This window comes from Bemisia tabaci, chromosome 2 (genome assembly GCF_918797505.1).
Source record: "Bemisia tabaci chromosome 2, PGI_BMITA_v3".
NCBI lineage: Eukaryota > Metazoa > Arthropoda > Insecta > Hemiptera > Aleyrodidae > Bemisia > Bemisia tabaci.
This window is the reverse complement of record NC_092794.1, coordinates 47246680-47267314: the sequence shown is the minus strand read 5'-3', so window position 1 is coordinate 47267314 and position 20635 is coordinate 47246680. Positions and strand designations below refer to the sequence as shown.

The window sequence follows — 20635 nt, the reverse complement described above, 5'->3', positions numbered from 1 at the left end:
CAAAACGATCCCACGCAAGCAAAAATTGAGCTTCATGGGGTGTTTTTTTCCATTAAAGTTGCCAGAGACAAAATGAAGAAAAAGATAGCAGGTTTTAAATTTCTATACTTAAAATTTACTTTCAAATAGAAAATTAAAATGACAAAAATCTTAGATCACTATCAAATTATAGAGGGAAAAAATAGATAATTAAAAACATTTTTTAAACTAAACTTAAATTTAGATTCTTAGAGTATCCAAATAAAGCCTTCAAAAGAGTGTAACTAAACTGTAGAACATTTACACCTTTCACTTTATTTACACGATAAGTGAAAGTTTTAAAATGAAAGTTATTTTCAAAGAGATCAAATCAATTACACTAGATAGCATTTGTCAAGTTACAATTTTTGATGTACCAGTCAACAATATACAGGTATAATAAACAAAGCAGAGGATTCATCAGCTGCAACTTGTTGCTCCCCTAATATAGGGGTGTATCTCAATTTCCATGTGAATCCTATTTTACAAAGAAATCCATGCTTTCTGGGGCTTGAGATATGCCCTTACATCAGAGGAGAGACGAACTCTCTTAAAATTTCTGCAATAATAATTTAAAAAATTGAATAATATTCCCATCAAAAGAGTCAGGAGTGAAGTTGTCCTGCATTCCAATACTTAGGAACAGTTGTTCTGCATAATTTAGTTGGTTACAACTCAACTTAAGATCTGAATTTCCTTAGATTTTTGTACAAAAAATGCTAAGTGACAGAGAAACCTGTTTTTTTTTTTTTGCCATATCTTAAGTTAAGCTCTCTGTTAATTGGGGATGTTTTTTTAAAAAAGAGAAAATCTTTGGTTTAATTGCATCCAAAAAGGCTTACATGTATAATTCTCACAGCAAGAAGAAGCGTAAGCTGACTTTAGTCTAGCGTAAGTTCAGACTTTAGGGGTTAATAAATTCAATCAAAATTTATTTGACATCACTGATTAAAAAAAAGAAGAGGGGCAGCCAATAGATTTTTTAAGGGTAACCGAGTTAGAAAATTAGAAATCTCAGTGCATATCAAATGTATCCATTAATGAAACTAATTCTCATGGTGAAATCGTATCGTAATCTCAAAATCAAATCTGAGGTACTGAAGAAAAAATTATGTATGTTTTAAAAAGTATGAGATCGATAAATTACCACGTAAAACAATCTATCATCACTGATGGATAGAGTTACTCCATTAAAATTAGTCACGGGGTATAAAATATAATTTATTCTATGAAAGTGTGAAAATATTATTGTTTCTGGAGGAGAAACTTTGAATCAAAACACAATTTGTTCAATCTTTTAGACAACGTGCTCCGCTCGCTCACCGGAGTACAATTATTTTACCTCATTTTGCTTTCAATTTTTTATTTTATGTTTTAATCTTTTATATCAAAGGCTTGCTTCTATAAATTTGGAATTAAAAACATTTATTCCATAAAGAATCTTTTAATTTGAATTTCAACAGCTTTAAGATAGCTTTGAGTAAAAGATTGTATTCATTCTGGCATAAGTCCTCAATGACAGATGACAAGGAAAGGAGAGGATAGGTCAGCCTCTGATTTGAATTATTTTGGTCTCAAATTGAAGCTAACTCAATTAAAATTTACATTGGCATTATTGAGTGTTAAAGGCAATGGGCAGACCTGAAAAACCCATCCATTCCCTGGTCCTATTTATTAATAAAAGCCTTCGTATGATGCATTTAGCACAGATTCTGCCTCTGTGTAGGTCTCTTCCTGCCTGAATAGTCGTTGGTCATGGCTACCTCATGGGGTTAGTGCTTCATAGGTTGTTGCTTTGATTTCTGCCTCGACTATCCTGATCAAATTTTAATACAAATATTTTCTTTCATCCCTCTTCTTACTTGAAACCTGTGAGTTCATTGATAAATCAGTGTGAATCAGCAGTTTACTTCTCTACTAATATTATTAGAAATACAGTCATAATTGTCAATTTTGGCATTAATGATATTGTTTTTAAAAACCGAGGTGGAATCGGCTTCAACATACTGACTGACTAAATCTAGGGCTCTCGAATTCATGTATTCATTATGCACACGAGAAAATCCAAAGTTGAGCAAAATTTCACTCATTTCACTAGCTCTTTCGACTCTATCTTTTTGGCTTGACTGAATTTGTGCAACTAAATGGATGTGCTGGCACATGTTTGAATGGACAACGTAATCCAAACATGAGCAAGAAAATTCATGGAAACAAGATTTACATTCCTCACACTGCAATTTACAGTTGCAATTAATATCGCGTCTTGAAACTGTATAACAGTTCACCAACTCCAAAGAGAAGACGGTCCACTCATGATCATTCTTAATGACTAGATCTCTCGAGAGCTTCAGGCTCTCCTTATGGTTTGCTTTCAGAACATCTGCCTTGTCTTTCAAGATCTCTTTGTCGACCTCATAAAACTGATGGTGAAGTTTACTGCACACAAAATCAAAAATAGCGTAGACTGATTCTTTCATGTCGACAACTTTTTGTGAGAGCTCCTCTATTTGTCTCGTGCACCGCAAGAAACACTCGATATGAACATTGGTATTCACTCCTGCATTCAGGTGGTAGGCATACGACCATAGTGTAAATTGCTCATTTTTCAAGCATTCTTCATTGAAATAATGCTCAAATTCTTCAAAAACAGGGCTTGTCTTAAGAAAAATTTTGAATGAGTTTAGCAAAGTAACAAAATTTGATACAGTAGTTGTTTCTAGCATTTCTAGCAGTTTGACTAGGACCAACTCAGCCATCTCCAGATTTGGTACTTTAAGAGGTACGATTTGTTTCCATGCTTTTAGCACACTCCATGAGCTATACAACTGCGTTTTTGCTGGAGTCATGACAGAACACCATGCATCATACGCATCAGGTGACATTTCACTCATAAAGATGTTGGGCTCTAAACTTCCAACGTGGCTTTTGATCTCTTGGTAGAATATTTTCAACTGCCTTTTGTCAATTTTTTTGGAGACCAAAAATGCACACGGATAAGCATTCAACAAGTCATTACGAATAAGCAAAGTGACAATTGAAAAATCACGGCAACTAAAACTATTATCAACACAAATTACATCACTTCCATAATTTTTCAAAACCCTTCTCTGAAAATCTGTCATAATGATTAGCAAAAAGTCTTCATATTTTAGGAAAATGTACTTCCTACAGGATGCGTTATCATCTTTGAAGTACAAAACATTTGGATTACTAAAAACCCATGATGAAAAACTAGTAAACTCACAGCCTTGCTCGTTTTTGCAGGATTTGACATTACTATCCAGCGAAGAAGTAACATCTGGCCATTTTAAATGCTGAAGTTTGGCATTCTCACCTTCAGTGTAGTGCTTCTCCACATTGGAGATTTCCTTAAACGAGAGATTTTTATATAATTTTTCACCCATAATTTTACATTGATAATCGGAAAGCTGCAATCGCTCTGATTCTTTTGAATGACCTAGATGGGTGCTTATGTACTTGCATTTAAAACCATTCTCTACTCCAGAGACAACGATTGAAGCAGGACACCAGAATCCTTTGCTAGGGCTTTTTTTGAGCTTCTTTCCATCTTGGATTTTACTATCAGACTTGTGGCAAAAGAAAGTTGATGAAGTGGCTGTTCTGGAGTGCAAGACAAAACTTGAGCCAGTCTCAATTTCCGTTTTGATCTTCCAGTCGCTGAATGCTTCCATTGTGTCAAAGTGAATTTCTGTCAAGGCAAGTGAAATATTGTGAGCTTCTGCATAATGAGAGTAAATGTCGTTGATTTCACTAGTCTGGGAGGTGAATAGACACAATGGGCACTTCCAAGAGAGGGAGAGCTGCCGGTAGTCGATTGCGCCTGACTCATGTACACATTTGTGATACTTCAAATTCGAAAAACGAGTGTAAAACTTGTCGCAGAGATTGCATTGGAAATCACGTTTGATAGTGTGTTTACCTGGAAGAGAGGAAACTATTTTCATTACCTAGTTCAAGATTTTTGATGACCGGGTTTCAAAAGTCTTAATGGTAGCTTACATGGGCTAACGATCTGATCAAACGGATCAGATCCCACGAGTATCACAAAAACGAAAAAACGGCTTGACACCAGCAGGAGCTTGAGGAAAAATTCAAGTTTGATTTCGAAAACTCAAAAGTGCTACTTTAAAGGAAAATGCAAGGGCAAGGTTGTACCATAAGGCAATTCAAATTGAACGTTATCCAATGATATTAACTCGTATAATGATAATCTCGTGTGTAATGATATTAACTACAGACATGGTGACAATGTATACGGTATTGCCTACATCTTGTTTTGTACACGTTTTTCTGATTGACTTTAATTGGTTAGTGCTTAAAACTCTAATCCAGAGATAGAAACACTCATATTTTAGCTTTGGTTTGATTGAAAACGCCAGAAATTTCTGGGGAAACGGCTCATGTTTTGTTTTATTGTTTTCAGCCTAATTTCCCCAGTTTAAAATTCATTGTCATATGTGTTTTCAGGATATATTTTAAATTCATTTCTAACTATGGGTGGATAAATGTACGAAGTTGCTTCTAAGGCGCACTCTGGTGCTACGCAACACCAAAACACCACGAGTGTCTGTCTTCCCGAAGGTTATGTGGTATTGACGCCCTGCCGCCATCGTTTCATAAAACAGACGAATTTGCTGTCATAATACCATCCTGCTGTCCTATTATTGAATGATCTATCTTTTACAGAGGTAAAAATGGGTACAAAATGAAAAACAATATGTTTCCTTTGGTGAACAGCATACTTTTTTGGTGGTGTAGTTGGTCTCAACTTTACACTATGTAATTGCTTGGACCTGAAGTTGATGGAAACTACAAAAAACCCCGTTTTTGGACAGATTATTCACAATGCTCTAGCTTTTCTTTGAAATTGGGAATAATACTTAGAACAAAAGCATATTGTGGAATTTTATTCTTAAACAGAATTTCAGCATCTTGGAAACGGATTTCTTGCACTTTTTCGTTGCTTGATTTTTCAGTTCTAACAGAAAAATCATTAAAGAATCCTGTGCAGAATTGTGCCTGGTACTCATTCTAAAAACCTGTGGTCTGACCTAATTACCCAAGGAATTTATAGGTAAATTTTTTCCTGTTTTATTGGGACCCTAAAGACCCTGTTTCTGGGAAGAAACACTGTTAGCAAAATTGTCTGAGGTCAAATGGAGATTTACTAGACTAATGGGAACATGCCTGAGGAGCATAGTCTCTTGAAGGTTTTGCTATTACATGTACCGCAGATAAAGTTCAGTAAGAAAACATGGAAAAAAATATAAAGAGTCAATAAAAGTCATCAATCCTTTCCTTCATTTTACATGAATTTTTCTTGGATGTATACATAACAGTGATGACAAACTGATGATTATCACTTTGTGTCCGGAGTTGTCAAAAGGGACTTTTTTCTTCGGTTTGGATTAGGATTTTGACACCTTCAAAAGGGTGCAAAAATTATCTCTAGATGATAAAAGGATTGATAACTTAAAAAAGAGAGGGAAACAGCTTTTAAATTATTGCTCACCATCATGACTGCGCATGTGCCTGATCAACTGGTCTTTGCGGTCAAACGGTCTGTTACAAACTTCACAGGTATATCGTTTGATAGCATCATGGATGAGCTGATGTCGCTTCAAGGTATCTTTGCGTGTAAATGACTTATTACAAACCAGGCATAGAAAATCTCCTTTCTGAAAAATGTAAATACAAATAGAAGTAATGAGTGACAGATGATACGGCATACGCCTATTTTTTTTACAAAAAAAACCTGTAACAGCTAGCCAATGAGCTCTAGCCCCCTGAGGGAATATCAAGGAGCAATAGCTTTGCAATTTTTACAAAATCGCTTCACGGGTAATTTTGCCTTGACACGAAAATTCAAGGAATTTTAAGTAAAGGAAAGAAAAAGTCAGACTTCTTACAGTTGATGATCAAGAAATTAGAAAAAATTAAGTTATGCTTTGCCTTATTCATTGTTAAAAAGTTTAAGGTATTCTTTTGAAGTTTGAACTAAAAGAGTCCATTATCAGAGAAAATGTAAATTTAATACAAAAGACGAAAAAATAGCTACAATATTACTGTAAATGAGTAAAGAGGAAATAGAGTGTGATAAAACAGTAGGTAATAAAGGAGCAGATAAAGAAACAGCCAATAAAAAGGGAGAATGTTATAAATGCTGCTATATTGCAGCCAGAATTTGATGCAGGTAGACAGCTCAAGCAAGAGCAACGGAGTAAAGTGGTTTGAGAAACGAGTGACAGGAGTGAGCAAGACTGGTAGACAGTCCAGGATTTGAAAAAATGAACAAACAAACACATAGCGACCCTGCCAGAATTGCGAGATAGCAGGTTTTAATTAGTGCAGCGCCATGTGGCACATCAAAGTTCTCAACTGATAACAGAGCTGGTAAAACAGCCCTGTTCAGCACACATTTTTGCCACAAAATGGTCATATTTTCCCCCTTTTTTACAGGTAGCAGAAAGCTTAAAAGTAAGAGAGTAAACTGAGACATTGAAATTGTTTCATAATTACCCTGCTCTCAAAATCTGGCATAATGAATGGTGCAAAGGTGCTTGATGGTAATCCATATGGTTCAACATCTGGTTCAAGTACTGCCTCTACAGTTTTTTCTGAAAAAATAAGAGTCAAAATATCAAAAAAGAAAATTGATCATGATACAGTTTTTGAAAACGCAAAAGGCAAATGGAAAGTGAGTCAGAATTAATGAGGATAAATGTAGTTAAGTATGAGAGCCGTGCGTCGTTAGGGAATCCATGAATGTGAGGAGAAATTTCTTGATGCAACTTTTTTATCTTAGCAAAAAACAGAAAAATGTATTGGTTTTGTAAATTATTTGGCTCCATGCATACTTTTGACCTGTTTGTGGACCTTTTGAGAGGAAATTTTCCAAAAGTAAAGAATTTTAAGATTGAGATTGCGACTGATTTTAGCTCCGGAGAACATTATGCAAACCTGCCTAGTGCCACATTTTTGTCCATCAGAAAGAATCCTTAAAATTATTATCTTGAATTAAGCTCAGACTGGTCCCTTATAAGACCCTTACAGTAATGTCATTCCTGGGATAATGATGACATTTTGCGCTTCGGCAGATCTGTTCAAAAAGTAACAAGTCCATCTAGGTAGGTGAGGGGATTCTTTACATTTTCACTTTTCAAGAGTTTTTAAGTAAGTAGTTACTTCTAGAAGTAATTTATAGAAATGGCAGCAATGATAATGAGATGCTCTTATTGTTGTTCAAAATTCTTATTTTGTTTACTTTAAAGATGGAACACAGGAAAAGAGGAATCTTTGATAGAACATTAGACTGGAAACAGTTACTAAATATCAATAAAAGATAAATTAAAAAAAGAATTTTACTTTAAGTAGGGTTTGAGTGGCGCTACATGGCTTTTCCCCCATTTCCCTTGAGAGCTTCTGGGAATTTGAAACAATAAGCAAGTACCTACTTTGCTATCACCTTCTGATGGCCCAGGCTTTTTGCCATATTTCTTCTAGCTGGTTTTCCTTATTCAGTTGGAAGGGTTAGAATTCTGTTTTATTTCTTTTTTTTAAACAGTTCTAAAATATTTTTTGTTTCTCAAGGAGCACAAAATGTTTTCATTTATGTACATCAAATGTTAATAAAAGATTAACTTACCTTCGTGAGATTTCAAATGACTCATGAGCTGGTTCTTATCGCTCAGCTCCACAAAACATTTAGGGCAGCCTATTTTTCTTACTTTGTGCGTTAAAAGGTGCCTCTTGAGGGATTCTTTATACTTAAATACTTTATTGCAAATATGACAAACTGTGATGCCCTCCTGCAAAACAGAAAAAACAGAAATAAATGAAAAATCCAATCAACATCAATTTTTTTTTATTTTTTTTTTTTTATAGAAGATCCGAATTTATGATTTGTTGCACAACATAATACGCAACATAGGAACAAGGAGCAGATGCACGCACACAGTGCATTCATTGCATGAACAAATACATATTAATATCGTATTAGTAAATAAAAAGAGGCTAACATCAAAATTGGCATTGGCCTGAGGGAAATTTCAATATTTCATGAAATGAGTGACAATTTGGGCCGGAGCATTATCAATAGGCTGTGTTATAGAAACATTTTTTTTTTTTTTTTGGTGAGGACAAAGGACCACCAGGCAAGGTACAAAGTGAATCATTCTGCTATAAGTTTCCCAATTAAAATTTTAGGTAGAGCTTGATTCGAAAATTGCTAAAATTAACTCCTAACTGAGATATTTAGCATTAATCGATGCGTGAATTCAAACCTCCTGCATATAAAAAAAAAGCGAAACTTCTTGTAAGTTGAATTGTGCACTAGATGTTGCCATGATAGTTTCTGTAGTATGAAAATATGACAACCTCAATCTTGGCGCTTCTGCTCAGTTGCTGCTTGTTGTTTACACTTCCAACAACACAGGGTAGGGAAGGAACATTGCTCGATTAAGAAACTCACCACAACCGTTGTAGGGCACGATTCGACTCAAGTAGAGTATTATTTTCTTGTAAGAGGGTAATTCCAATTTTTCGTAACCAATCCAAACTGGAAACATTACTATCTTACTTAGGAGTTACTTTAAGCAATTTTTATTAGGTACCCGAATCAAGTTCCACATGAAATTTTGGGTAGTAAACATGAATCATAATTCTTCAATTCGTACTTTGTCTAGTGGCCTGTTGCCAAGGAAAGAGTACACAAAGTACTTGATGAAACATACGTGACAGAGAGAACAAATAATAGTATCATTTACCCAACTTACATTCAAAAACTGTATTGATTCACTCCACTGATTACCTTTGCCCCTACTTTGGGAACTTGCTATAAGTGCTGTCAGGTAGCTGGGATCTAGAAGAACATGATAGAAACAAAACAAGTTAATGCCTTTTGCAATACAGCTCACAGTCTTTTGACTTACTGAGACTCTCCAGGAGTATTGAAGTTCAGAAGACCAGAACTTTCTATGGGATTTTTTTTATGATTTCGGCCAAAAAATTAAAAAAATTTGAGAGAGAGGAGGAAAAAAATGAGGGCTTTGATAGTCTGGTTTTTTTGGCTTTGAGTTGAGCTCAATTTTTCATCTCTCTTACAGGTCGATATTAGCTTTGTTGATCTTTCAATGACTTTTCAATTGGATTAAGCTTAAAAAAAATTGAGTTGAGCTTAAGCTACTTTGAGCGTAAACTGGTAAAATTATTTTGGATTATGGCCAAACCAACAGACACCTTTCAAAGGTTTGCACAGCCCTACTATTCTACCATCCTTATATTTTCTGATCGGTGCTGAGTGAGAGGGAGAGGCCTGTTTTCCACATCAACAATTTCCTGTGTTCAAGAAATAAAAGATACAGAATTCTGAGGACGTACCATCATGAGATCTCATATGCCTTTTCAATAAATCTTTCCTGAAGAATGCTTTCGGACACTCATTACAGCTGAATTTCTTGACAGCACCATGATTTTCTGAATGACGTTTAAAAGAGTCTTTGCGCAAAAATTTTTTTCCACAAGTATCACAGATAAAATCTCCAATCTGCAAAAAGACAGAGCATAATAACTGCATTGATCAATCAAGACAACATTCCCACCTATTATTCAATCCACGGACCAATATGAGTCACTGTAACTTGTTGGCTTCAAATTAAAATAGGCATATATTAAAATAAGCCACATATTTGATGTTCAAGGTATGTTTAAAAAGCAACAATCTGTCGGGTAGAATTTTTCTTTGCTTAATATTTAAGAGGAGAGAAATCTCCTTCATTTTTACATAATTAAATTTAGGTTTTGCATGTATGTAAAAATTCTTCAGACACTTTTGAGAACGATTAGACTGTTGATCAAACAATTGATAATTTATGAGCTTTTAGAATTTCCCCCCAAAAATCTCCAGTATTCACATCATGTGGGGGTATGTCAGATGTTTCTTCATATAATTCGACCTTTGATTATTATTAATGACTTAGAAAGTACATGCCAAGTAAAAATTGCAGATCAAAAGACAAGACAGTTTGAGATATTCACTCAAGACATGTCAGAATCATTTTTAAGTATTCTTTGTTCGATTCCCATGTATGAGTACCTGACACACTACGGCATGATAAGAATAATTAAGATTTTTGGAAAAATGTTTTACAATTCAAAATTATCAAGTACTTATTGGATTATCGAATCGTTCTAAAAAGAGTTAAAAAATCACCTCAATGGACATGTTCTAAGAATAGAGGAACCTAATGTAATACATTTTGTTGGAGAAAGAGCTTCCCTTCTGAATTGTCAAAAAAGCTGGGATTGTGTTAAAGACCACTTACAGGATGAGGCTTGATTCTCTAAATGCTGGGTTCTACAGTAAGCCTTAAGAACAATTTTGAGAAATAAGGGACTGAACACATTGTTAAAAAGGTCTAGAGTTCTTTACCTGACTTTCTAATCCAGAAAATAAAAGTTGTGTTGCGAAAGGTGAAATAATGTTTTTATCACTTTTAAAATACTCTGTTGGAACTTTCAGGTTCTTCAAATCTGTAACAAATTTAAAATGCACTCAGAATCAGGATTGAAAAGATACACATTACAGAACGACAGAAACATGGAAAATGATACTTGTAAAGAAGAGGCTAAATATTACCAAACCTCTTTTTATTGCAAAAATAAAGTAGCTTAAACTTGATTAAGAAAATGCTCTCGTTTCTATCAACCCATTCTTCAATAGGTGACCCTTTTTTTTCTTTGATTGAGCAAGCTTCTTTGTTTATCAAAATTCTGGAATATTGTCATAAGGTAATGTGCCTGAAAAACTTATCCATTTTCATAAATCTGGGAGAACACGATGGAAATTGTGTTCTGAAGATGCTCACGTAAGCCTGAATAGTTTCTAGAACAAAATAAATCCCTAAAATGTTCTGATCCAATTAAATCTTTGGAGGAAAGATGGATGGATTTCCATGTCTTAGGCAGTTCATACAGGTTTGGATAACACGGTAGAATGTGTAGTATTTTTGTGAATGGCTCAACGACACATGCTTGAATTTGATGCAAAAAAAGTGAAAACCGCTCCAATAGATCCCAGACATAGGTATTGAAGCACTCTTCTAGAGGCAACTTTGAGAAAAATGGAGATAGAATACATTCTGTCTTAAAGGCGTCTGGGATAACACAGAGAGAAAAACAGAAGTTTCATAAATTTCCAAACATCAGGGCATCAAGAGCTTTCAACGGAATTGATCACCCCTGAAATCAGCCTGGAGGAACTCCCAAAATAGGTGTAACAGACCAATCCTCAAAAATTTTATTCAAGTAAATAAAATTTACCTAGAACGTATTTCTGATAGTGAACCAACTGATGGCGATTAACTGAGTCTTTGCGAGTAAATCTTTTATCACAGATATCACAGGTGAATTTGTCTTTCTGTAAAAAAAAAGAAAGGAAACAATAAATTAGAAGCTAAGTGTACAGTATCTAAAAGCATTGGGTATATTTTTGAAGCATGCGTCTAACTGGTGGGATCAGGTGATTAAAAAAAAAAATTATTTTACCTCCCCAAAACCATCACAAATTGTTGTAATTACTCTCAATGTAAAGACTGTCACACCGCTCAGTTTCAAAGCAAGTGCCTTCATATTTTTGAAGAGTCATTCACATTTTTCTGCATTCATCATGCGTGATCACAGGCTATCGGCTATTATGGATTCCCAGACGAAACAATGTAACTGCATTCTAAGATAACAAGATTGACTGGGAAAATTCAATTCTTTACAAGAGTATCACTGGGAAATTTCTGCCGAAATTTTTGTTGATTACTGTGTGAACTTATTCAAATGAAAAATCAATGAAATTTTTAGTAAAAAATTTCCAACAGTTTTTCAATAATAGCAGAATTTGTGAAAGTAAATTTTGCAACAAGAGATGGGTCAGTTACACCCTGGACATAAGACAAACTGACCACACGGATTATTTTGTGGTGAAATCATTTGAAAATTTCAAACGTGTACTCTTTAATGCACAATCTGCATAGCCTGACGCATTTCACAAATTCTAGAATCCACAGGCAATATTTTCTCAGCCAGCACCAACCAGGGTTGCTGAAAAAGAGGTGTGAAAAACTATGCCTAAGACACGAACAATCTTACAAGTTATCATCAATCTTTTTCACATATGATTCCAAAGTCTTAATGTATTTGCTTCCCCTTTCAGAGATAAGGGCCTAAATGAATGCTCAAAAAATAGAAAACATTCGTTAGAGGGATTACTAAAAATGCCCTGTGGGATTTTGACACACCCTCTCATAATAACTGCTTGGTGAACATCTTACTTGTCCACGATGTTCAATTTCAGATGCCACAATCTGCCTAGAGAGCTCTGCACAAACTTCATGGCTGCCTCTGTCATGTGCAGGGCCTGTAGACATTTCTTTCATAGAGCCTCAAGGAGGCAAGATACAGATGAGTTCCGTCCAGAGCTACACCTATAGACTCATTGACTTTGGAGCCTGTAGACAGTCAAATAAAATACATCTTCAGGTTAATCTGAGCAGTAATCAGAAGTCAGGTAGAGAGGTGAGAAGAAAATGTACAATACAGGTGCAGAAACTTCCGACCATGCAACCGGCCTTGTCAGGCGAATTGGAGGGGGGGGGGGTTTCCACAATAACGGGAGCAAATAGGGGGCCCCTTCAAAATGTAGCATTTTAAAGGGTTCTTTTTTTTTGCTCTCCACAGGCAAGCTATCATGAATTAAGGTTAAAAATTGAGAAAGGTTCCCGGCATACAAAAAATTTGGGGATTTCGTCTTTGTTTTAGCTTCTGGATTCAAGTATTGGGGGAAGAGAGCAAAAATATGGTTCCAGTAAAAAAAGCTCATACTTTACTTCCGCGACTGGTGACCTATGAAACTTTCAGAATGATGTTGATGCAATACTGCCATACTAAGACAGAACACTGTGTGAGCCTTCAGATGTTGCCAAATTTCCTCTGGTACATCAACAATATTCTGGAATATTTTTCTGTGAACTTTAATAGAATTTTGATCTGAAGTATCCTAAATCTTCAAGGATACGTATTCATAACTTTCTAGAAATATAACTATTTTATCAGGGGAAATACGGCAACATGCATACTTAATTTCACAAAACATTCTTCCTTGGCACAGCAAAACAAGTATATCTTTACCTACTTGCAGTAGGAGCAAAGGACCACTGAATTATTTTACCTACGGTATGTAATTAGCGGCTAGGCACCTCAGGTTAGATGCTCTGATAATGCTTTGCTGCCTACTTCCTGTGCGTGAGAATGGGACAAACATCTGAAATGAGGATCAGTATACTTACATACATGTTACGACTTCATAGTGCGGCCCTCAATCGGTAGCACTTATCGCACTCTTTTTGAAAGTTTCAGGAATCCAAAAGAGTATCATTAGGAAAGTGACATTATTCAGCATCAGCCCTAGTCAGATTTCACAAGAGGTTGCTGCACAACATGATCTACCGACTTAGAAGCCACATACAATATTCTATGATCCCCGTCCATGATCATTCTCCAAGATAAAATCAGCCATTAGCTTGCAGACATGAAAGAGCGATAATGTGGCATTTGAAATGGTGACCGTATAAATTGTCTTTTAATTGTATTTTCTGTGTAAGTCTTCCTAAACGATAGCAAATTTGAGCTTGGTTGCCCCGAGTCTAGATGGCAATGAGAAAGATTTAAGGTGCCAAGTAAACAGTGCAGCATTGCTATGGAGCAATAAAACAAAAATATAAATGTTTTTCGTAAGATAAGCGATAATAACAAGAAATTTGGGCTTTGTGCGCAGGAGATGAAAATTGACACTTACCGAGTCAAAAAAAAGGGATATGCACATGGGTCAATATTGACTTTTGATAACTGCTATCGGCATGAAAAAGACTCCTGATGGCTGTGAATAAAGTGCCCCTACGAGTTAAAAGAATTGTGTTTCAGTAATTCTGGAAATAACTTGAACTGCTCGAACACAAATATTTTATATTTTTATTGATATTGAAGTAAACTACTGACATAACCTGGAATAACCATAAACTCAAACATAGGGCGAAGGTTAATTATAGAGGGGTGATTACAGATGGGTTACAAAGTGGTTTCGACGTCAGTGAATTTGCTTGACAGCAATGTATTGATGTATTGCAAATTGCATAATTTGACTATTTATTAATATTGAATCACAACGTCAATGGATGAAGCGTTTGGTTCTAATATAATTGCATATTTTTAAAAAGATAACCTTCTTCTCAGATCAAATGTTCATTTCTTTCAGCTTCTAAATTTTGCCTATCATTTGACGTAGAGTACCAGTACCTACACAAGTACTCTAATTCGACTGATAATACTCTGCGGCTGCGGCTCTATGGAATTTCAGTGTCTATGTTAGATATCGTCCTCCGCGAGATATTTACGTTCTCCTGCGAAAAGTTTGGCAAAAACTTGCGGAGTTCTTCAGGAAATCTTTATCTTGCTGCTGAATTCTTTTCAAGGTACAGGTACGTGTTATTACTTTCAAAGTTCCGTAAAACGCTATTCAATCCCTGAGCTTTTTTTGTCAAAGATGCAATCCCTATCACCCGTACTCCTGATCAATACATGGAGTCATATGAGCTCCGTCATTTCAGGCCCTCTTCATCCCGTGTCATTTAATCATGATATTTCGCAGCTGCGAATAATTTCTGTAATCAATTCTTTTATTAAGCAGTCTGCTAGATTTTTCACTCATGAAGTTCATTTTGTCTCACTTACTTGCTTAATCATTTCCATAAATGTTAGAAGTACTTATGTGGGCCATAGAAACTTGACATTGAACCAGAGCGCACATTAGTGTGAGCTCCTATGTGTATTGATGTTTCTTAATTGTCTTGGTGTTTTTGATTATTTTCGGCCCTCATTGGATGAAATCTGATAGCAGGTAGTTTCTTGGTTGTAGGTTATCGGGTGATTCAATTCAGGTGCGCAATGGTCAATGAAAAAGATGTGACCTCGGCCACAGATGCAGAACCATCAAAACGGTCCCAGTCATCTACTCCACCGACGTTAACAAATGTATTCAGAAATGATGGTAGTTTCTTAGAAATGTTCAAAAAGCTTCAAGAAACTAGTGGCTCATCACTTAAACCTCCAGCCGCCAAAATACCTGTTCCTAGCAGTGATTCATCGAGTAGCAAAAGCAAGCCCTCAATACCTTTTGTCGGCAAAAGGCGAGGAGGCAAAGTTTTACCTTGTGGTAAGGTAAAGAAAGTTAAGACATCCGACACAGAGGAGAAGGATGATGAACCTAAAGACGCTTGGTCCCAATATTTGAAAGAAGTTAAAAAGTACAGAGAGGCCAACTGCGATGAAGAAGATAACAAAACACGACCACTTGTAAAGTAGATGTGTCACAGCCTAACCTGTAAATTTTGTATTCAAAGTGTATTTAATGACAGTGGGATATTGTGTACATTTTATAAAAAATTCGATCACTTTTTTCATCTGTATATACTGTAAATATACACGAATCAGTTTTTTTTAATTTTGTTAATTCTAAAGGCTAGACTGTTTTTAAAAGAAATAATTGGAATTATGTATTCTGAAACCGTAACTTTTTTAAGAATTTAGCTTACCCTTTTGCTAAATTTTCCAAGTTCCTGTCACACTTTTGGGAATTGCTGTGACATATGTACACTCTCAACAGCTTTTACCTCCCAACAGACCTTAGTCGGAAGGATGATTAAGGAAGAATGGAAAAAAGTAAAAAATTACGAGGTAATTAAAACTGTCTCAATTCATAACTTTTTCAAAATTGGCACTTAGTCAGCTCATGGTAATTTATTTTCATGGTAACTGTCTGTGGATTTTTTGTGGATTCTTCTCAAAAAGGACATGTATACAAATGGAATTTTTTTCCATTAATGTAGGTATTCATTCGAACTCTTCTCAAGGACATCTGATACCTACTGGCCGTGCATTCTAAATTGTGATTTTGATAACAATTTTTGATAATGAGAGTCAATTCCAAAGTATTGAACACAGTTTGATTAGAGAACAGGTCAGAGCCTGCTGGGTTCTCTTAAGATTTGTAAGAGAACCTTTAACTATGTTTTCCAATGTTCTGTGAAACGGCTAGTTGTGTGTTCTCAACAGTAAACATTTTAATGTAAATTCTGAAATAAAAGGCAAGGCTAATTATAAGATCTCTTACTGAAGTGTAAAGACTTCTCGACCACAGGACAGGTAGGTCTCATCCAAGAGTAGGAGAAAAGGCCCTGGGAATTAGAAATATGGAAATATTGTCAGCATGTTGGCTGCAATCCATTTGCAAACAGTAATGAAAAAAAAAACATTTATTGAAATGGGTCATTTCAAACATTTGGGGGAAAATGGGGTTCTTCGCCAGAAAAGCCAATGTAAAGAATAGGAAGGGTTGGAACTTCATGCATCCCTGAAACTTTCAGTCAACTACGAAGATCAGTCAGTTCACCATCAGAAGTTACTGTTATTTCTGTTCCTCCAAAATCTGGATCATGTAGTGAAACAAAAGCCCATCGACAGGCTTAGTGTAATGAACCATTTTGTTTTTTTTAAAAAAAGGGGGATCAATTGAAGAAAATTCCCTCATCTTTGTTTATAATCATTGAATTGATTGAAAAACTATTAAAGGACACCAAAGAATAATTTTTTCTTAACAAAATGAGGAAGAATTCTCCAGAACCCAACCAAAAAATTCTTGTTCCTAAGCCTGAGGGTTTTTAAAAGTTGAGAAGAAAATGAAGAAAGTTTGTTCAGTGAATCTGATCATATCAAGCTGAAGGAACTCGTGGACAAAAATTTAAGTATTCAGTTACTTTTTGTGCCGATCATCACAATATGCGGCACAACAATTTTTTTGAATAGCAGCCTCGTCTTGAAACATCTCCAGTGGCTGTGGACAAGTTGACAGTTTTTTTGCCCATAATATCATATTTGAAGCTACAGAAAGCTTTTAATTTCTCTGGGGGCATATTCATGACCAAAGTGCAAAACAACATATCCTCATTGGGACGTTATAAAATTTCTGCTCCTACTTTATTTAGTCCAAGAAAAACAAGCCATTTTTATAGCTTGAAATTCATTCAGAATTTTCTGCTATCAGGGACAAAAAAATCGTGGAAGTCTTCAAGTAATAATGTTGGCTCATTTTCCAAAGAAAAAATAAAGTATGATAGGAAGTCTTACTTTAGGAAAGTTAGTTAAATCCCTTCGTAAATTGCGACAAGAAGTAATAAAGTTTTGATTGCTTTGTGATTTTTTCAATAATTCTTTTTCTGCAAATTTAGTGCTAATCTTGAATACATGAAGATATAAATCCAGTGTTGGCTGCAATGTATCAAGTTTTTTCAGGCTATTAAGAAAAATACAGAAAATAGTCAGTCATCTTTGTATTGGGTCTTGCGCGGAAAAAAATAAATTGCTGATTCAACAATTCAATTGCTACAAACAGTGAGTGCGATGTTTCAACGTAGATTTTACAACAAAAAAATGCTACTCTAACCGCATTGTAAACTAATTTAACCACGGGGTGGTTAAAGTAGCATTTTTTTGTTGTCAAATCTACATTGAAACATTGCACTAACTGTTTTTAGCAATTGAATTGTTGAATCAGCAATTTAATTTTTTTCCGTGTGGTTTTAGAAGAGCCTTTGAATACTATCACAAATCTACGAATCCTACCTCTCTTCTCTTTCATGAGGGATTTAAAGACTTTTACTACTAATTTTCTCCTTTCTCTAGTTTCCTCTTATTTGGGTTTACACCATTGTCTTCTTATTCATCAGTTTTAATCTGCTGACTCACATAACTTTTCATTTGTTGCCAGATTCTGAGTGATGCCATCTGCCATCATGGCCTCCAAAGAGAAAAAGGAATTTAAGTTTGAGACAGCCCCATTTGACCCCCGATTTCCCAACCAAAATCAAACCAGGTATGTGATAGTTTTCCTTTTTTGCTAAGCCACAGTCTTGCAGAGGTTACCTCATTCTTTGCTGAGTAGGGTAAATGACCTCATAAAGCTTCCCCTTTTTTCCAGTTTTTAAATTAGAAAATTGTGGGAACAGAGAAAGCGGGGAAAATGAAGAAAATTAAACAAAAAACCAAGTAGTTTTAAAGTCTAATTAAGATGTGCAGTATGTCTAGAAAAGTCAGCAAATCAAGTATGATTTGCCAGCATCTTGAAGATTAAGAAGAGCTTTGTCGAAGAGAGTCGTCTCCCAAAACTGGTAAAATTAGCCAAAAAATCCTTGAGAATTCACCTCCCCTGTAAATGTTTACAAGCACAAGTCATTTTTTCTGAAGTCCCTTGAATGATTCTCAAGTATATTTAGTAGTGCTAGGGTGTTCACTAATTCATTTTATGTGGGGTCCCTTAAAAGATGGTCCTGAAGTCCTTGAAAGGTATTTGATGACCACCTGAAACCAATTATTTTTGCTTAATATAGACTTTAATGCCAACAACTTTTGAGTCCCAGGAAACCTGGGTGGTGTTGATTTTGACCCTCAATTTCACTCCTCCTTTGGTTGTTAAAATGTCATTAAAGCTCTTTTTAGTGCATTTTAGTTTATTCATGGTTTGTATAAACTCACCTGCTTTTGAGACCTTGGTTACCTTTTTGATATAGAATACTATGTACTGGTAAGAATATTAATAATTTTGCTCCTTACCTTCCAGTTGAAAATCTTATCATTTCTTTCCACCCTGCTTTTTTTTGTTCGCTGAAAACAAAGTCTTTGATTAATCTAAATGTTCGTTGGTGAAGAGAAGTGACGAGCAGTAATTGAAAGCTGGTAAGCGCCATTCGTGTTGCTAAAATTGTGCATGGTTTTTCTAAGTGTGAAAGAATTTTAATACTTCCGCGTTGCGGATTTTTATTAGGATTTTTTCTCTATTTTCTGGTCTGCAGAGTTGTTGTCTTCAGGCTTGCACAATCTTAGGAACAGATGATGGCACTTATCTAGTTTTGAACTCTTCTCAACTTATTTAGCAGGCTCAAAATTTCTCTACTAAGGTTGGTCTCTTAGAGCTGCAACTATGAAGAACATGCCTATCATTGAACCATGTTCTCTGAATCGAAAAAAATGGGAATTTTTTCATCAAGTGTAATTTTAGGTAATTTAAACTGAGTAAGCATTTCAAAAAACAAAAATTAAAATGTGCTCTCTGAAGAGACAAACATTTTTTGCCAAGTTAGTGCTTCTTGAATTTAGATTGGGTAGTTGTATCAAAAAACAAAATCCTGAAGTAGCATGTGGAGCATATGAGACTCCAGTCGCAGCTTATGTCATAGGTTAGAGCATTTATGTGTTAAGGAACTTAAATAAATACCCTCTTAGAGGAACAGAATATCGAAGGTGTAAGTCGGCAATCACATAACTTGTTTGCGGTGTCTGAAAATCTCCGCCTCTAAGTTATTTTTTTAAAGGACAACAAATTGACATCATTCCTTGAAGGTTTTGTAGAATTTTCTTTGCACAGAGAAGAAAAATCACGGCAGTTTTAAAGAGTTGCCAGTTGCCATTGAGTAGTATTCCGTTTAAAAAATTAAATATGATAGGAAGTCTGCTACGTCGCAAACCGAGTTATGTGATTGCCGACTTACACCGTTGATATATTGAACATGCCACATTTGAGGCTGCAGTTGTACTGTGTAAAGCAAACTACGAAGTCCATGACTAAGCGCAGGGCGGAGAACAATGGAGTGTCCACCATATGGTTCGAAAAATCCAGGCAGTTGCGGACAAACTAAATTTTTTTTTTGATTTTTCTCAGAATCGATAACTGTCAGAGGCTATGATAGAACCAAATTGAATGGATCCTCAGACGTATCAAAGACGAGCACCCTTAAAAAATTAGGAGGAAAAGAGCCCAGGAGGTTGTAAGAAATCACTGGCACGTGAATGTTTCCTTTTCTAAATATGAAATTAAAATGTTCTAATTTAAGCATGTAAGCCCCTCCTGCTTGAGGAAGATAAATAAAAATAAGTTTTGCTGTTATTCTTTTTTTCTCTGTTTCAGGCATTGTTATCAAAATTTCGTTGACTACAAACGATGTGCTAAAGTCAAAGGAGAAGATTATGAGCCATGTCTATATTTCAAGAAAGTCTACACATCACTTTGTCCCCACTACTGGGTCGAAAAGTGGGAATCGCAAATTGAGCAAGGTTGTTTCCCCATGGAATTGTAAGAAAACCTAGAAGGCATTTTAATGTAGGCTTGCTGAAACACTGTAATTTTAAATTATGTATAATATTCTTTAGGTAGCATTTCTCCTTCTATTCAATTTTTTTTTTTTTTTTTTTTTTTTTAAATTCACTTATCATCCTCCGTGCTAAAAGCCAGGCCATGCTACCCTCACAGCTGTTCCATGGATATAATTTTTTCCATTCTCTTAATCAGGTCTGTGTATTTAAATAAGTTTCAAAACTGTTTGGAAACCTTCAGATATGTTTCATTTAAGCTATAAATGGTCTCTGTTCCCCTTCATTGTTTAAATAAATGTTCTATCTGTTTTATTTTGTACTTTGCCTTCTTTTTTTGAAGTCACCGTAGTTA

At 35.3% G+C, this 20635-nt stretch overlaps 2 protein-coding genes across 7 annotated transcripts; one reads left to right on the top strand and one right to left on the bottom strand.

Moving 5' to 3' along the window:
- Positions 1–87: 87 nt before the first annotated feature.
- On the bottom strand, positions 88–14131 carry LOC109029586 (uncharacterized). Its single transcript, XM_019040088.2, has 10 exons — positions 13883–14131; positions 12360–12536; positions 11359–11455; positions 10469–10569; positions 9418–9583; positions 8814–8899; positions 7685–7847; positions 6559–6656; positions 5552–5717; positions 88–3958 (listed from the first exon to the last, which is right to left on the bottom strand). The coding sequence occupies exons 2-10, from the start codon at positions 12462–12464 to the stop codon at positions 1917–1919; spliced, it is 3024 nt and encodes a 1007-aa protein (XP_018895633.2). The 5' UTR covers positions 12465–12536; positions 13883–14131; the 3' UTR covers positions 88–1916.
- Positions 14132–14278: 147 nt separating this feature from the next.
- LOC109029589 (Cytochrome c oxidase subunit 6B) lies at positions 14279–20602 on the top strand. Of its 6 annotated transcripts, none has more exons than XM_072297418.1 (3): positions 14398–14555; positions 17906–18010; positions 20099–20602. In XM_072297418.1, exons 2-3 carry the CDS (start codon positions 17916–17918, stop codon positions 20265–20267), a joined length of 264 nt encoding a protein of 87 aa, XP_072153519.1. In that variant the 5' UTR covers positions 14398–14555; positions 17906–17915; the 3' UTR covers positions 20268–20602. The 6 variants fall into 6 exon arrangements, with proteins under 6 accessions (XP_018895637.2, XP_072153518.1, XP_072153519.1 ...); XM_019040093.2 differs by having other exon boundaries at positions 14402–14561; XM_019040094.2 differs by lacking the exon at positions 14398–14555 and adding an exon at positions 15468–15816.
- Positions 20603–20635: the final 33 nt, after the last annotated feature.